Source organism: Pocillopora damicornis, chromosome 3, assembly GCF_964200805.1.
Source record: "Pocillopora damicornis chromosome 3, jaPocDami1.2, whole genome shotgun sequence".
Taxonomy (NCBI): Eukaryota; Metazoa; Cnidaria; class Anthozoa; order Scleractinia; family Pocilloporidae; genus Pocillopora; species Pocillopora damicornis.
The window spans coordinates 23,996,908-24,011,572 of record NC_142672.1 but is presented as its reverse complement, the minus strand read 5'-3'; the positions used below and the strand labels follow the sequence as shown (position 1 = coordinate 24,011,572).

General features: G+C 37.9%; 2 protein-coding genes and 2 pseudogenes across 2 annotated transcripts; all 4 read left to right on the top strand.

Annotated features, from left to right (window-relative positions):
- Window positions 1-2,017: 2,017 nt before the first annotated feature.
- Window positions 2,018-3,759, top strand: LOC149048953 (uncharacterized). The gene is made up of 2 exons (XM_089199251.1): window positions 2,018-2,406; window positions 2,633-3,759. Exons 1-2 carry the CDS (start codon window positions 2,083-2,085, stop codon window positions 3,290-3,292), a joined length of 984 nt encoding a protein of 327 aa, XP_089055377.1. The 5' UTR covers window positions 2,018-2,082; the 3' UTR covers window positions 3,293-3,759.
- A 1,352-nt stretch (window positions 3,760-5,111) lies between these two features.
- Window positions 5,112-6,126, top strand: LOC149048952 (uncharacterized; annotated as a pseudogene).
- Window positions 6,127-10,785: 4,659 nt separating this feature from the next.
- LOC149048951 (uncharacterized) lies at window positions 10,786-14,094 on the top strand. Its single transcript, XM_089199572.1, has 6 exons — window positions 10,786-10,888; window positions 11,337-11,513; window positions 12,335-12,460; window positions 12,751-12,931; window positions 13,377-13,571; window positions 13,758-14,094. Exons 1-6 carry the CDS (start codon window positions 10,786-10,788, stop codon window positions 14,092-14,094), a joined length of 1,119 nt encoding a protein of 372 aa, XP_089055698.1.
- Window positions 14,095-14,205: 111 nt separating this feature from the next.
- The window catches only part of LOC149048950 (uncharacterized), a 2,851-nt pseudogene continuing 2,391 nt past the window's right edge, over window positions 14,206-14,665 (top strand).

Here is a 14,665-nt window from a genome sequence, read left to right as displayed (position 1 = left end):
TGCCCAGAAAATGCAAAAAAAAAAAAAACTTTCGTGTCGTAGGCACTTTAATGAAGACAATAAAGGGTTGGCAAAGAAGGCTTTCAGTATGTTAAGGGCTTGGAAACAAAAGAAAAAAGAAGGCTCAATGCCATGTGTCATGATTTTGTGGGATGCAAACTTCTTGCAAAAGACTTTTCTTGCGATAAGAGTATAGGGAATGGCTCTCTTTATTCTTGAATTGGAAAAGTGAAGGCCTTTTAATATTAATTCATGTGCCGTACAACCCCCGCCTTCAATCAATCTAGTACTCCATGTAGCATCTGTATCAACAAACATCCATGGCGGCATCCATTTGTAGCATCTGAAGGGAGTCATAATCGGTCAGTCACATTACATTGTCATAGAAGTGATTCCTTATTGTCTATAGATTACACCAGAAACTTGAAAATTACTTTTACTTTTGCGTAGTGGTCTTCGTTCGGCATCCCTGCTGCTTTCGATGGATAAGAGCTCAAATAAGGTCACCAACGCATTTTATTGCTTTTTCTTTTTTCATTGTTTGTTTTCCTTGTGGGGCTAAAGCAACTGTGTCTTTTCGGGAGGCAACATTGTCTCCGACTCAATAATCTCCCTATATTTTAAAGGAAATTAAAACCATTGTATTTTTTTTCTCTGAGAAAATTCTTATGTTGATTCACATGTTGACCAAAAGGAAAAAAAAACAAGCGAAGGGAAAACAGAAATAAATTAAACTCAACGGGCTAGAATTCTCGTGAAAAAAATCAATGTTCTTTTTACTGTAAGTGTCTTAAGGATAACGCTATTGTTATTGGCACAGCAAGGTTTTGCATCAAAAGGTGTTTTTATGGAAAGACCCGCTGAGACTTAACAAAAACCATAGCAATAGTTATAATTAAGCTTAATCCTGAATCTGGAATCAAGACTGTCAAGTGTTTGGAAGTATTTCGATAGAATAAACCAACTGAGACTTAACAAAACCATATACCGCAACATTGTCTCCGACTCCGTTACATTTTTTTTTCCTCTGAGAAAATTCTTATGTTGATCCACATGTTGACCAAAAAAAAAAAATACAAACGAAAGGAAAACAGAAACAAATCGAGACCCAAAGGGCTAGAATTCTCGTGAAAAAATCAATTTTCTTTTTACTCTAAGTGTTTAGCTGTTTAAGTGTAGAAAACTCGGTCTCGTCGCCATTGCCTTTCCATAAAAGCATAAGATACATGCTTTTGGAAACTATCTTTTCTTGAACAAATTTTCCTTCAAATGCGAATTACAAAGTCAGAGCAAGCGTAATATCTCACACATAAAAACTATTTATAAATCCATGTTGAGATATATGATTTTAGAAAATATCTTTGCTAAAAGGAATTTTCCTTACAATGCACATTACTCAGTCACAGCCAGTGTTTCATTGACACATGAAAATTATGTTTCAGTAATTAAACACCCATCTGAATTAGTTAGGTTGCTGGAAGGATCTTTCATCAGCTAATTAAATTTTGTTTAAAAAAAAATTGACCTTATTAAAGTAGCTCTCTCTGAGGCTATCCCTACCAAACGTTAAATAGTATTTAAGAAAAGGACCTTTCTCCGTCTTTACTGGCGCAAAAATTTTTAGCAAACTCCCAATAAACATTGTGAAGAGTGAAAAACATTCAGACGTGTTGCAGCCGAGCAAGACATTTCCTCTCTTCTTTTTAGGCTCTTAATGTAGTTCTTAAATTCTATTGTTGTATGGTTATTAGTCTCTTTGAATATGATAGTTTATGAAAATTCTTCATACAAATTAATTTTTTAAGATACAGGGCTCCTATGGAGACCAGCCTTGGAGCTGAATGGGCTACTTACCCTGTAAATTAAGTTTAACTTTACTTTACCTTACTCTCTAAATTTTTCCATAACTTAATTGAGAAAAGGAAATAGACAAAGAAGAGCAAATTAATATTTTATTACTTTTACATTTTTAATCCATGGCCTTGTTGATAAATGTATTAATTGTACGCTAACATTTGTACAAGTCTCAGAAGTAGCCCAACCCTTGTCTAACCGTTGAGTTGTTTCGAGATTTTAACGAAAATGTTCTCCAAAAACTTCGTTCTCCTTTACATATTCTTTTCATACTGTTACTATTGTAACGGAAATTACTGTGAGCGTTTCAGGGAGTCCTTTGATTCCCTCTTATACAACCGTGTTCTGATCGGCCAGGTGATCAAGTCGTTGTTCACTCGCGGTGGAATTCTCTCCTGTGCTCACAGATGCTTGTCTCTTCCGTCATGTTCATCATACAACTACCAAATGTCAGAGTCCGACCATGGCGTTTGTGAGTTAAACGGCGGAAAAGAGGGCGATCAGGAAAACTTGGTGGAAAAAGCTGGTTATGTTTTCGCACGGCGGAGAAAGGTAACTTAGCTGTGTTTGCCACCTTGGTTCATCCTTCTTAAAATCACTTCAGAATCGTTGCATTTTTATAAATAAAGTACCTAAACGAAAGCAGAGAAGAGTGAAGTGAACGGGAGGGAGGGAGAGAGGAGTAAAAGAATCCAAAGAGGTCTTTGATAAGCTCGAGATAGGACTTGTTAGAGCTCGTAGGAGTTTAACCCTTCTGCGTTCTTTTTCATTTTCGCAGCCGCCACGCAGCTGCAAAGAGGCAAGACAGCTGATCAGTAAGCCTGCATCAGGCTATTTCTATATCCAAGACAACAACTGTCATGAGTTTAAAGTCTACTGCGACTTCACCTCAGAGCCCGGTTGGGCCTGGACTCTAGTTATGTCAGAAAGCTTACAGAACGTTGGCGAACCTTTTACCCGACGGGGTTTGTTCAAAAATGAGCCAATGAACCCAGACGTTCCCAACTGGGAAGCGTACAGGCTTCAATTAGACCGCATGAAAGGGTTGAGATCTGAGTCAACACACTGGCGAATAACTTGCAGTCTCAATCTTGCGAGCGTTGTCGACTATAGAGATTACGTTCGAGCAAAGTTTAAAGACTTCGACTTATTGACTCATAAGGATGGGGGTAGTAAAACTTGTGAACTCGTCGATTACATCGATGTCCATGGACACAACTGTAAAAACTGCACCGCAGTTTGGTATCAGGCCCGTGACTTCATTTTAACTCACAAAAGCTATGAAACCCTCTGCGACTTTGCTGGAGCACCTGGGTCCATTCAAGTTGGCGTTCATAGCGAGCAAAATTTTGGTCGGTATGCATTTTACAATCCTAACTTCCGGTGCACATCAAATAACTCTTCCACAACCAACTACTGGTTTGGTTCACAAGTTTGAACTTTTTCTCATTGCTCTGACGAGAAAAAAAAAACATGTAAATAAACTAGCTTGCTGATTATTTCATTTGAAAAAAAGTACTGAGACATCAGTGATGTAGAAGTTTTTTGTTTTTATGTCTTGTTGTTGTTGTTTTTCTATGCTTGTTGATACGATGATTAAAAATCAGAGTAAGTAGATTTCATAAGTTATGCAAAGTACTGCAAAAAATGTAATTATACAATTAGGTTACGAAATTTATATTATTAGAAGTAACGCTATTCCAATTCTAATATAACTAGTCGTATTAGTAACGGAAAGTAATCCGTATAGCATTGTATAATATAACTAACGTGGAGTAATAATTAGTATTGTAAGTAAGGTAACGAACTCAGTACCATTGCCTTGTGTCGTAGATAGCATTAGTTTTGTATTATTAGCTTCAAAAATATTGTTTCTTTCATTGGAGTATTAATAAACAGTAAAAATTTAAAAGTTTGAAAAACTTAATATTTTATTAGGCCCAAGATAAGCCACAAAGCTTTGCATATCTGTTCTATTTGTTTGTTGAATATTGTGGTTTGATCGGCTATCATTTCCGACGTGACCATTTTTGAGAAAAATGAATTTCATGAGAATTATCAGAAATAAATAAAACAAATAGATGAAAAAGAACAGTTACCAACATACAATATGCATTAAGTTGCGGTATAGGGGACTTGAGCATAAAAACATGGCAAAAATAATGTCACTAATTCCCTATCAAGCTTTTAAAGTATCATACACAAATGATAACATTCAAATTTACCTTGTTGATGTACTTTTAGCTTCCAACTGTTTTTATTTCCCCTAGCAAAGCGGAAAAGAAGAACCCAGGCTTATAAGACATAATAATCAACAGATATGCTACCCATGCAAGAGCTATTTTGTGAAACAGTCGGCAGCACCTAATATGGTAATTTTTTGTCTTTACCGCACCTTGAAGTCATCTGTGATCAGTTGAACAGAAGCACTGCAACATGGAATCTTAGACTATAGCTGGAGCTGAAAACAGCTTTGCTTTGAATAAAAATTAATGATGTCTCAAATGATTTTGAATAGTTTGTGTTGGTGTTTTTTTTTTTTTAAGTGTGGGCAAGGATGAGGTTTGAAATGAAAAAAAAAATCAGTTGTTTCACTTGAAAGTTTCTGAAAGATAACGCTATTTTAATTGGCACAGCACGGTTTTGCACTCAATAGCGAATATTTCTGGAAGACCTGCTGAGACTTTACATAAGCCTTAGTAATAGTAATAATTGAGCTTAATTCCGAACTTGAAATCAAAGTGCCCACTGTTTAAAAGTCTTTTGATAGAAGAACCCGCTGAGACTTTAGAACACTCTATGCAGTTATTAATTAACTGTAAAGATGGAATTTTGACTGAACTGTGCTCGGAGGTGGACTTCGGTGAACCGATCCTCGATCATGTCTTTGCGCGTACACAACCTCATCACCGTGGGTAGAAAACTGGGTCTCTTCGCTATTGCTTTTCCAAAAAGGCGTAAGATATATACTTCTAGAAAGTCTCTTCAGCTGAAGAAATTTCCCTTCAAATGTTAATTTCTAAGTCACAGCGAGCGTACTACCTCACACATAAAACTTACGTATAAGTCATGAAACTTTGTTGATGAAATACCCGTCTGTGATAATGATGTTGCGATGAACATTTTTCAAAGTTTTTGTAAAAACCAACTCACTGTAATGAAGTAACTCTCTCTTAATTTCTCTTTAACTTAATTGAAAAAAGTAAATAGACAAAGAGAAGCAAATTAATATTTTATTGCTTTAACATTTTTAACTCATGACCTTGGTGATAAATACATTGTACGCTAACATTTATAAAAGTCAAACAAGTAGCCCAACTCTTATCTCGCCGTTGAGTTGCTTCGAGATTTTAACAAAAATGTTGTCAAAAAGCACTGTTCTTCTTTACTTTCTCTTTTCTTACTATGGCTATGGTGACGAGTTTTACTGTGGGCGTTTCAGGGAGTCCTTTGACTCTCTCTTATATAACCGCGTTCTGATCGGCCAGGTGATCAAGCCGTTGTTCACTCGTGGTGGAATTCTCTCTTGTGCTCACAGATGCTTGTCTCTTCCGTTATGTTCATCATACAACTACCAAATGTCAGAGTCCGACTATGGCATTTGTGAGTTAAACGGCGGAAAAGAGGGCGATCAGGAAAACTTGGTGGAAAAAGCTGGTTATGTTTTCGCACGGCAGAGGAAGGTAACGTAGCTGTGTTTTCCATCTCTGTTTATCCTTCTTTAAATAACTTCAGAATCTCAGCATTTTCAAAAGTTAGGTACCTAAACGAAAGTAGAATGAATGGGAGAGAGAAAGAGTGGAGCACTCCTAAAACAACCTTTCAATGTTTGAAAGGCTCGATGGAGCTTGGACTTGTTAGAGCTCGTAGAAGTTTAGCCCTTCTGCATTCTGAGTTTTCTTTTTATTTTGGTAGGCACCACGCAGCTGCAGAGAGGCAAGACAACTGACCATTAACCCTGCATCAGGCTTTTTCTGTATCCAAGACAACAACGGTGATATGTTTAAAGTCTACTGCGACTTCACCTGACAACCCGGCTGGGCCTGGACACTAGTTATGTCAGAAAGCTTACAGAACGTTGGGAAACCTTTTACCCGACAGGCTTTGTTCGCAAATGAGCCAATGAGCCCAGAGGTTCCCAACTGGGAGGCGTACAGGCTTCAATTAGATCGCATGAAAGGACTGAGATCTGAGTCAACACACTGGCGAATGACTTGCAGCTTCGATCCTGCCAGCGTTGTCGACTATAGATTACGTTCGAGCAAAGTTTAAAAACTTCGACTTGTTGACATATAAGGGTGCTAAAACTTTTGAACTCGTCCATGACATCAATGTCCATGGACACAGCTCTGAAAAGTGCACCGCGGTTTAGTATCAATCCGCTGGATACATTTTAGTCCACCGAAGCTATACAAAGCATTGTGCATTTGGTAGAGCACCAGGGTCCATTCAAGATAATGACAGGTATAGCGAGCAAAATTTTGGTCGGTATGAAGTGTACAATCCTAACTTCTGCTGCAAATCAAGTAGCTCTACCACAAACAGCTATTGGTTTGGTTTAAGAGTTTGACCACTTTCTCACTGACTGACTGTATTTTCCAGTCTTCATATTTCTTTCTTACTTTTCTGATGAGACCTGTCACACCCAAAAAAAACCCCTTTAATTTGAAACACAGCAAAGAAGAACGATAACCTGCTCTTACAAGAAAAAAAATTGTAAATAAACTAGCTTGCTAATTATTGTATTTGAAAAAAAAGAGCGATGTCAATATCTTCTGTTTTGTTGTTGTTGTTTTTTCTTACGCTGCCTAATGTAATAATTGAAATCTAGAGTAAGTAGCCTCCATAAATAATGCAAAGTAGTGCAAAGAGGGTAACTATTTAAGTAGCGTAACCTATCAGAAGTAACGTAATTTGAGGCATAATGTAATTGTAGTTGTTTTGTTGGTAACGCAACGTAATCAGTGGTATCGTATAACTAACTTAGAGTAATAAGTAGTATAACAAATATGCTTCAGTTTGTATTCTCTTTTGATAAATACGGGCAGGCATACCAGCTGGCTGACCTTGGGGGATAAAAATTTGTTGTTGGAACACTAAATCAAACGTGAATTTCGAAATGAACAACAAAGTACTTAATTATAATTCTCCTGATCAAGTGATTCTATCAATGACTGCGTTTGCAAAAACAAGAACTTTCGGGTGGGTCCAAATCCAGGTCATTAGACAAACTAAGCGCGCCCACCCATGGAAGTTAGACGAGGCTTCTACAATCTAAAAACTTATCGCTACAGCTAGCGCTTAAACCAAGATCACTTCGGCATTCGAATCCATTGAGCAAATTTATTCTAAATAAAAACTAATGACTAAAGCAAACTGAGCTGATCAACTTACTGACTAACTAAACTAACTAAATACTTCATAACAATTGTATCGTAGATTGTATTAGTTTAGTATTGTCCGCTTTGTAAATATTGTGTGTTGCTGTTATTGGAATTATGATGATATCAATAAATTAATGTAAAAAAAAAAATTTGTTTTAGCCCAAGTTAAACAACCTAACTTTGTATATTTCCTCTTTCCTTTTATTAAAAACAGTCGAATCCCGATGACTCGAACCAAGGCTAACTCGAACCACGCGCTAACTCGAGCCAAATCGATTTTCCCTGGATTTTGGTCATGCATCTACGGCAATTTCATCCACGGTAACTTGAACCCGCGATAACTTGAACCTCCGATTAACTCGGGGCAATTTTCGTTTCCATTAAGGTCATTCTTCATACATTTTACTCTTGATAACTCGAACCACGTCGAACCACGTCTGTCAATACGTGGCAAAACGAAACAATACACGGCAGTCCAAAACAATTACGTCACGTTGTGATTTTCTGCAGAAATTTAGTGTTCCATTTCCTCTTGACTCCACTCTCTTATTAAATTTGATTCAAATTTATATTGTATGAATATAAAAAAACAACAAATACCCTTTTCCCCTTACTTCTGGTTCGCGGTAACTCGAACTCCCGATAACTCAGACCTAATCTCGTACCCAGATCCTACCGTGTAACTGAATGACCGCCTGTCTCCCTGGATGGTCTGGATACGAGACTAAATTGAACCTTTTTTAGTTTTCCTAGAAGCTTCGGGTTCATGTGATTTCACTGTACTTTGTTTTGATTGGAGATTTTTTTTTGGTTGCTAAAAATCATATCATCAGAAATAAATATATTCATAGTAAGAGTTACTGAAAGAAAATATGCCTTTAAGTTGCAGTATCAGGGACTTGAACATAAAAACATGCCAAAAATATTTACAATTTAAATTCAAACTCGTCTAGACCTTTTCCAGATTTGAAAATAATTCGACAAAAAAAAAAAACCACAATATCATTTGAAATCTTTCCACGAAGACATATACTTTGGCCAGTCTACCATCAAAAGGTAAATGCCTGTTATTTCAATAGTATGCCATCTGCCGACTCGACAGTGACTGCTTCATGAAGATTTCAGGGCCTATAATTAGGTTCTTCCAGGTTGTTCTATCTTTTGCTCGCTGTCCCCAGGTACCTTTCAGGTCTCTGAAATATGATCTATGCCCCTTTTCGCTGAAAAAGATATCCTCTAAGTTTCAAATTTCAGTCACAGAAAGCGTTTTATCTATGAGATGGAAAATGATGTAAGTAATAGAAGGTTGTTTACCCACATGCTCTCAAAAAGCACTGTTCTCTTTTACATTCTCTTTCCGTACTATTGCTATGGCGACGAGGTCTATTGTGGGCGTTTCATGGAGTATTTCCTTCTTACAACACCATTTATCATTTTTTTGTTCTGTTTTCATACTACTGCTGTGCGCATGAACGTCATTGTCAGCAGTATCCTGAATCTTTTGATTCTCTTTCCTACAACCGCATCCTGATAGGCCTGTTGATCAAGTTGTTATTCTCTACTGTGCTCACAGATGCTTCCTTGAATTACCTTTAAAATATTAGCATTTTGTACTAACAACAAAAGTAACAAAAAGGAGAGTGAACGATATGTAGAAAACCTTGCGACAAAACATTACAAGTTTAGGTAAACAATCAGGAAAGTTTTGCATTACGAATAAGAAAGATGGTAAATTTTGAGCTTGGTAGTGAAGTAGAGAAAGATGTTTTTTGTCTTGTCTCGAGAGAGAGACGAAGAAAAATTCTGAGTCTCCATAAGAAATTCAAACTCAGATCTTCGAATTCCGCGCATCGGAGCATCGAAGCGCGGAATTCCAAGGGTTAGAGCCTCGATTTCTCATGAGAACTTGTAATTTCTTCTTTTTCCCAAGCTCTTGATAAGACGAAACTATCTCTCTTTAGTTTTGCTCCTTATTTGCTGGTAAAACCTTGAGATAACACCATTTTTAAGAAGGTTAATACGAGCCGATAGGTTAATTTCTTGAAAAGGTATAAATAAAAAATGTTAGTAAGACTCCAAAAGCTCATGGACTTGAATCGACTTTTCCAAATCAAATTTCAGGACGAGAGAGTTAAATTACTCAGTCATTAAAGTTGAAAGTTTCCATCAAGTTTTGAGCTCGCGGTAAAGAATAACGGAATTGTTCTGTGGAGGAGGGAAGCGGCCGAGATTAGTTTTTATTTATTCTACACAAACTCATTTTTGTTACTCACCTATGTAAAAGCAAGTACGATAGTAAGACCCTAAGTTGAGTGAATTCTCTTGTGACAATCTCCAATCACTGCTTGATAATCAGTTCTAGGCTTTGATGACTGCAACCATTGCATTAAGTAATTTAGGCCGGGATACTTTAACTGAAAGATACTTTAATTGAGTGCTAACATTGTTACAACTGGCGTGCATTCCAAAGTCTTATGCAAGGACTCGTAGACTCGTTTAACCTTTCTGCGTTCTTCATTATTTTCGCAGACGCCACGCAGCTGTAAAGAGGCAAGACTGCTGATCATCAAGCCTGCATCTGCAAACCAAATTTTATAAGCTATAAAGATGTTTCTCCTGTAAAATAAAGGTTGCAAGTGAAAGGAAAGTTCTTTGATTCAATGATCCACCCAAAACAACACTACAAAGACTGTTATGTACAAAATTGGAAAGCTCCGTGGTACGATCTGAAGCCTCTAATTTGCATATCACGTGATTGACTGGGGCATATTTATGATCCATTTTTGTTTCTTTTCATGGTGAAAAAGTAAAAATAATGAATTAGTCGTAAAATTTAGTTTGTTTTTCATTTATTAAACCAATCATTTTTACAAAATTCGTGTGTGTTGCTCGCACCAGTCAAATTGCACGAGGTACATTTCTCGGCTCAGGGCCCAGCAGCCCATTTAACTGCTACCTTTCTTGTGGGCGCTGTTGTTTAATATGATCCTTATATCTCCATGCTACGAGACTAATCAGCTAGAAGTCTGAGGCCTTTGGGTATAAACGTCCGCTTTGTTGTAGAGTTCTGTGAAAAAAAGACGTTAAAAGACTAATAAATTGAAAGAAAGCATTGCAAAGATTGCAAATGATCCAAACGATCTGAAAGGTAAACGAAGAATCACCATCCTTGCTAGATAGACTAAGCTCATAGGTTTGGCATAGGCATGTGTAGACTGCTGACCGAAATACATAGTGATGAAACAGGACGCAAGCCCCCGCGTCGCGAATTATACAGCGGTCCATTTACCGCTGTACCCTTGAACGAGGGTCTCAATGGGGTTAACCGTTAGCCGTCAAAACGACCAAAAATTTAGCCGTTAGGCGTAAAAATGAAAGAATTTTAACCGTTAGCCGTAAAAAAATGTTAACCGTAAAAAGGTCTCACCACAAAATAAGGTCTCGAGTTCTTTTGTTGAGTCTAATGTGTTATGCGTTTATTATGTGTTCTGGTAGCGAGAATTACAATCGAAACCGAAGTGTCGAAAGTGTCTGCGTATTCGCATGGATGTCGTTGCGCGAGTTGACAGACGTTTTGACAGCTCTAGTATTTTACGACTTTCTACTTTCTTTCATGCTGACTGGTTGCGATGGCTGTATCAAAAGCGATAGTAAGTCTCTATCGCGCTGGAGAAGAGAAGCCTGTAGAAAGATATAAGACCAGGGTTAAAGTCGCGGAAGAGAATAAATTATTTTCGTCGTTCCAAAAAAATATTGTCGAGTTTCTTGGGCTCAACGAGCAAGCTCCAAAGTTCGGCTTGGGGTCATTTGACCTGAAATTTTACCGCCTGACGAAAATCAATGGCAAAGCAGAGAATTACGCCATAACAACACAGCAGCAACTGGAGCTGGAATAGCCCTTCTTGCTTGGCTCAGATGGGGAAAGCGAGCTAAGCGGTAAGAAATCCGTAATTTGAATAAAAATGGACTATTTAACAAATAGAGAAGCCTTGACTGTGCTCTGTTCTGTTATAAAGCACGAAGGAAGCGGCTAGAGCACGAAAGAAGTGTAGGGAGAAACACGAGACGTAGGCGAGTGTTTTCTCCCCACTTCTTGAGACAATGTCAAAAGAAGCAACCCCCAGAACCCAAAGGAAGAATCGAAATCATCAACTAAAAGGAAATCACGTCAAGATGTAAAAGATGATAGAGCGCTTGTGAAGAAACTTAAAGAAGATAATGCGATAGCTGTGCGAACCGATCGTCAACAGAGTGAGCTACGTGCGCTAAATGCAGGTACAGTATATTAAAATTTAATATAACAATAGCTTCGGCAAATATTTCAGTATAAGCGAAGAAAACGGCCAGAACTCTATAAAAGTACAAACCTGTCTTTGATCAAGGATTTGGGGATTTCCTGTAACTATTTATTTTCACATGGCTGAATTTCTCGTAGCAGTCAAATATGAGGCTTTTATAGCATTCCATGTAAAAGGAAAATTCTGCGTTCGAGTTCTGTTCCCACCATACGTATGCTTATGTCAGATTTCTTAGCATGAAGGAACTACTAGGATTTCCTCGTTCATCTCAGAGTTACCCTCAGCATCTAGTTCGCCGGGTGGAAAGAGCCAATGTCGTATCTAAAAACAGGGTACGTCGACTAATAACCAAGGCGGGGGGTCTGGAACTTGAACCACTAAATTTGTTGTACATGTACACAGCGCACCGGTTTTTGTGATGCTTCCAAGACCGGTTTAACAGGTTCCGTGTTCATATTGAGCTGAGCGCGCGAACGATTTAAAAAAAAAGTCATGGAACATCGTTAGATAAATTTCTTATTAGACATTTTTGTGCGGCATTGCTGTACATTTGTACTCGTCATTTTTATTTTCATTTACCCTTCGGGCTGGCCAAAATACTGCAAGACTCTTAGAAATATACGGCGATACTACACACTAAAATGTGTTCAAGATATATATCGTTGTGTTTTCATTTTAGCCCGTTTTAACAAAAATGTCTTACAGTTGAATGTAAAAAAGCATATTGGAGTTATGCACATATAATTATATTAAAAAGGCCAGTTACTCCTTCTGTATTTTTCTTATAATTTGTTTCAGAGCTTGAGAAACTTGAAGGTTCGACAGCCATCAATGAGGCAAAAATCAAATGCGGTCTTTGCTGCAAGTCGTACTCCGTTCAACTTGACAGAAAGACGGCAGCAAAAATATCATTTTTCAAAACAAGTAAGTATTTTTGTGACAACGACAGTATTTGCGCTTTGCTAAATAATCGCTTTTAATTTACCTTTAAGAACTTTTATTATAAATTTAATAACGTCCTTTAATCAGGTTATAGTGTCAGAATTTCCACGTGATCTGACTTCAATGAGGTAACACCATACACGGTGTCCCACTCAGCAATCCTGTAAAACAGCGGATATTTATTTTAAATTGTTACTTTTATATTGAAGTTTAAAAGTTTAGTTGTATGTACGCATGTGTTTGTAAACTGTCTTTTTCTTTTGTTGTTATAGCCCACTTCGATGCATGTCAAAAAAAGAGAGGAGCCGGAGTTAAAGGAGTAAAAACGTTAGAGAACTTCTTTACCAAAGAAGCTGCAAAATGTTTACCTGAACCTATAGGCTCTATTCTGACCGTATCAAATGGCGATGAACAGGATCAATATGACGGCGCGGACGCAGTTGTTTCTGAGAAGTAATGTCGCTATTCTATGACTTTTGTTGCAGTGCACGTTAGTTTGTGTCACAGTCGTTTGTTTATTTCCTGGGTGTGATTGCTTATTGCTACACTTACGAACTGTTCAGAGAAGGGCGAATAAGCTAGGTTTGGTAAACCTTGATAGTTTTTGATTTTCGACTAGACGACGTATTACAGCGAATAGTTTTTAACTAAATGTGAAATGTCTAGGAAATAAAAGTCAATAAACATCTATTTACCAGATGCCCTCAAGAGTTCAATGCAACGTGTTCTTTTATACAGTGCTATATAATAAGTTGACCATGAACCTGCGAAGATTAACGACTTGATCAGTCAACAAATCAGTTTCACAACGCAGCAGATGGTCACTAGAATACATTGACTAAGAAACTACTTCAAGAAAATTTTAGGACCTAGGCGACCTAATGTTTTTCATTTACAGTGAAAGTGATGACTTTGATATCGGTAGCCCATCAGCTAAAGCTTTCCCAGCTGACTTGGAAGAGGAAGACTGCGGTGGAGAAATAATAGAACGTGGTTCTGTTGAGTTCGAAGGCGGGAAAAGCGAAGTCCCTACCTCAAATGACGAAGACGACACCGAGGATCTTACAGCTGATGATCTGATATCCTGCTCTGTGTAAGTTTTACCAATGAACTTTGTTGCTTTTGTTATACCCGCATTGGATGAATGCATGTGTTTCATTATCACAGCGCACAGTTCTACTGACAGCCCACAATACCTTACTAAATATAGTCTGTAAAAGGTTACAATTGCCCAGGGTAAAATTTAATCTAACTGTTTTTTCTTTGTTGGGCTCCACAGATGCATAGAGAGGGCTCATCCATTGGCCGAAAGGTTAAATAAACTAATCAAAGAAGGAAAGATTCCCGAGGAATGTCTATTTTACAAGTATCTCAATGACACAACATCATTTGCCATGATCGACTCAAGCAAAGCGTCAGATTTCCATTGGGATCACGAGGTCTGTGAGTTTTTTGAAACTGTAAAGTACCTAGGCGGTCAAAGAACGCGAAATTTTCTTCGAGGCCCAGGATTTCATGGCAGTGGACGTGGAGAAAAAAAGCAGTTCATGACCTTTGCAGATTTCAATCTCTGTGGTCCATTCCAACATGTTTCTAATCGCTGTAAGGCAGGTTAGACAACAGACAGTGGGATAATTATACCCTATTTGCAATCCTTTCATGTGTTTTCTAGCCATCCAAAAGCTGACATTAATTATTTAGCGAGCAGTGATCAAGTCCAAGTTATAGGAGTCTCACTTGCTATGGACAGGACAGCCCTTAAGCCAGGACTAGAATCCGATACCAGGCAGAAAAGGATCATCGGGTTAACCTAAAAAGTTGACTGGAATTATGTTTGCAACAGCCCTGTTCCTAAACCTGAAGAAATAAAAGCGAATCTCATTATGAGTGCCGAAGTTACCTTTATGACGACCGTCGACAATAGCTCCACGATGCCAGTTGGTGTCCATTACCATCCAAAGTCAGTATCTGGAGAGGACATTCTATCGCAAATGCTTGGGATGGCAAAAACTGTACAAGTCTGTGATCGATGCTTAAATAAACAGCCTGCGAAGAACCACATTGTTGCAAATAATACTTCGCAGCGCAACAGTACCAAATGCAACAGATGTCTTGAAATGAAAGCTGTTTGTCAAACATGTCAACGGAAGGGTCATTTCTCTTATCTGCCTGCACTCAGATGCTGCG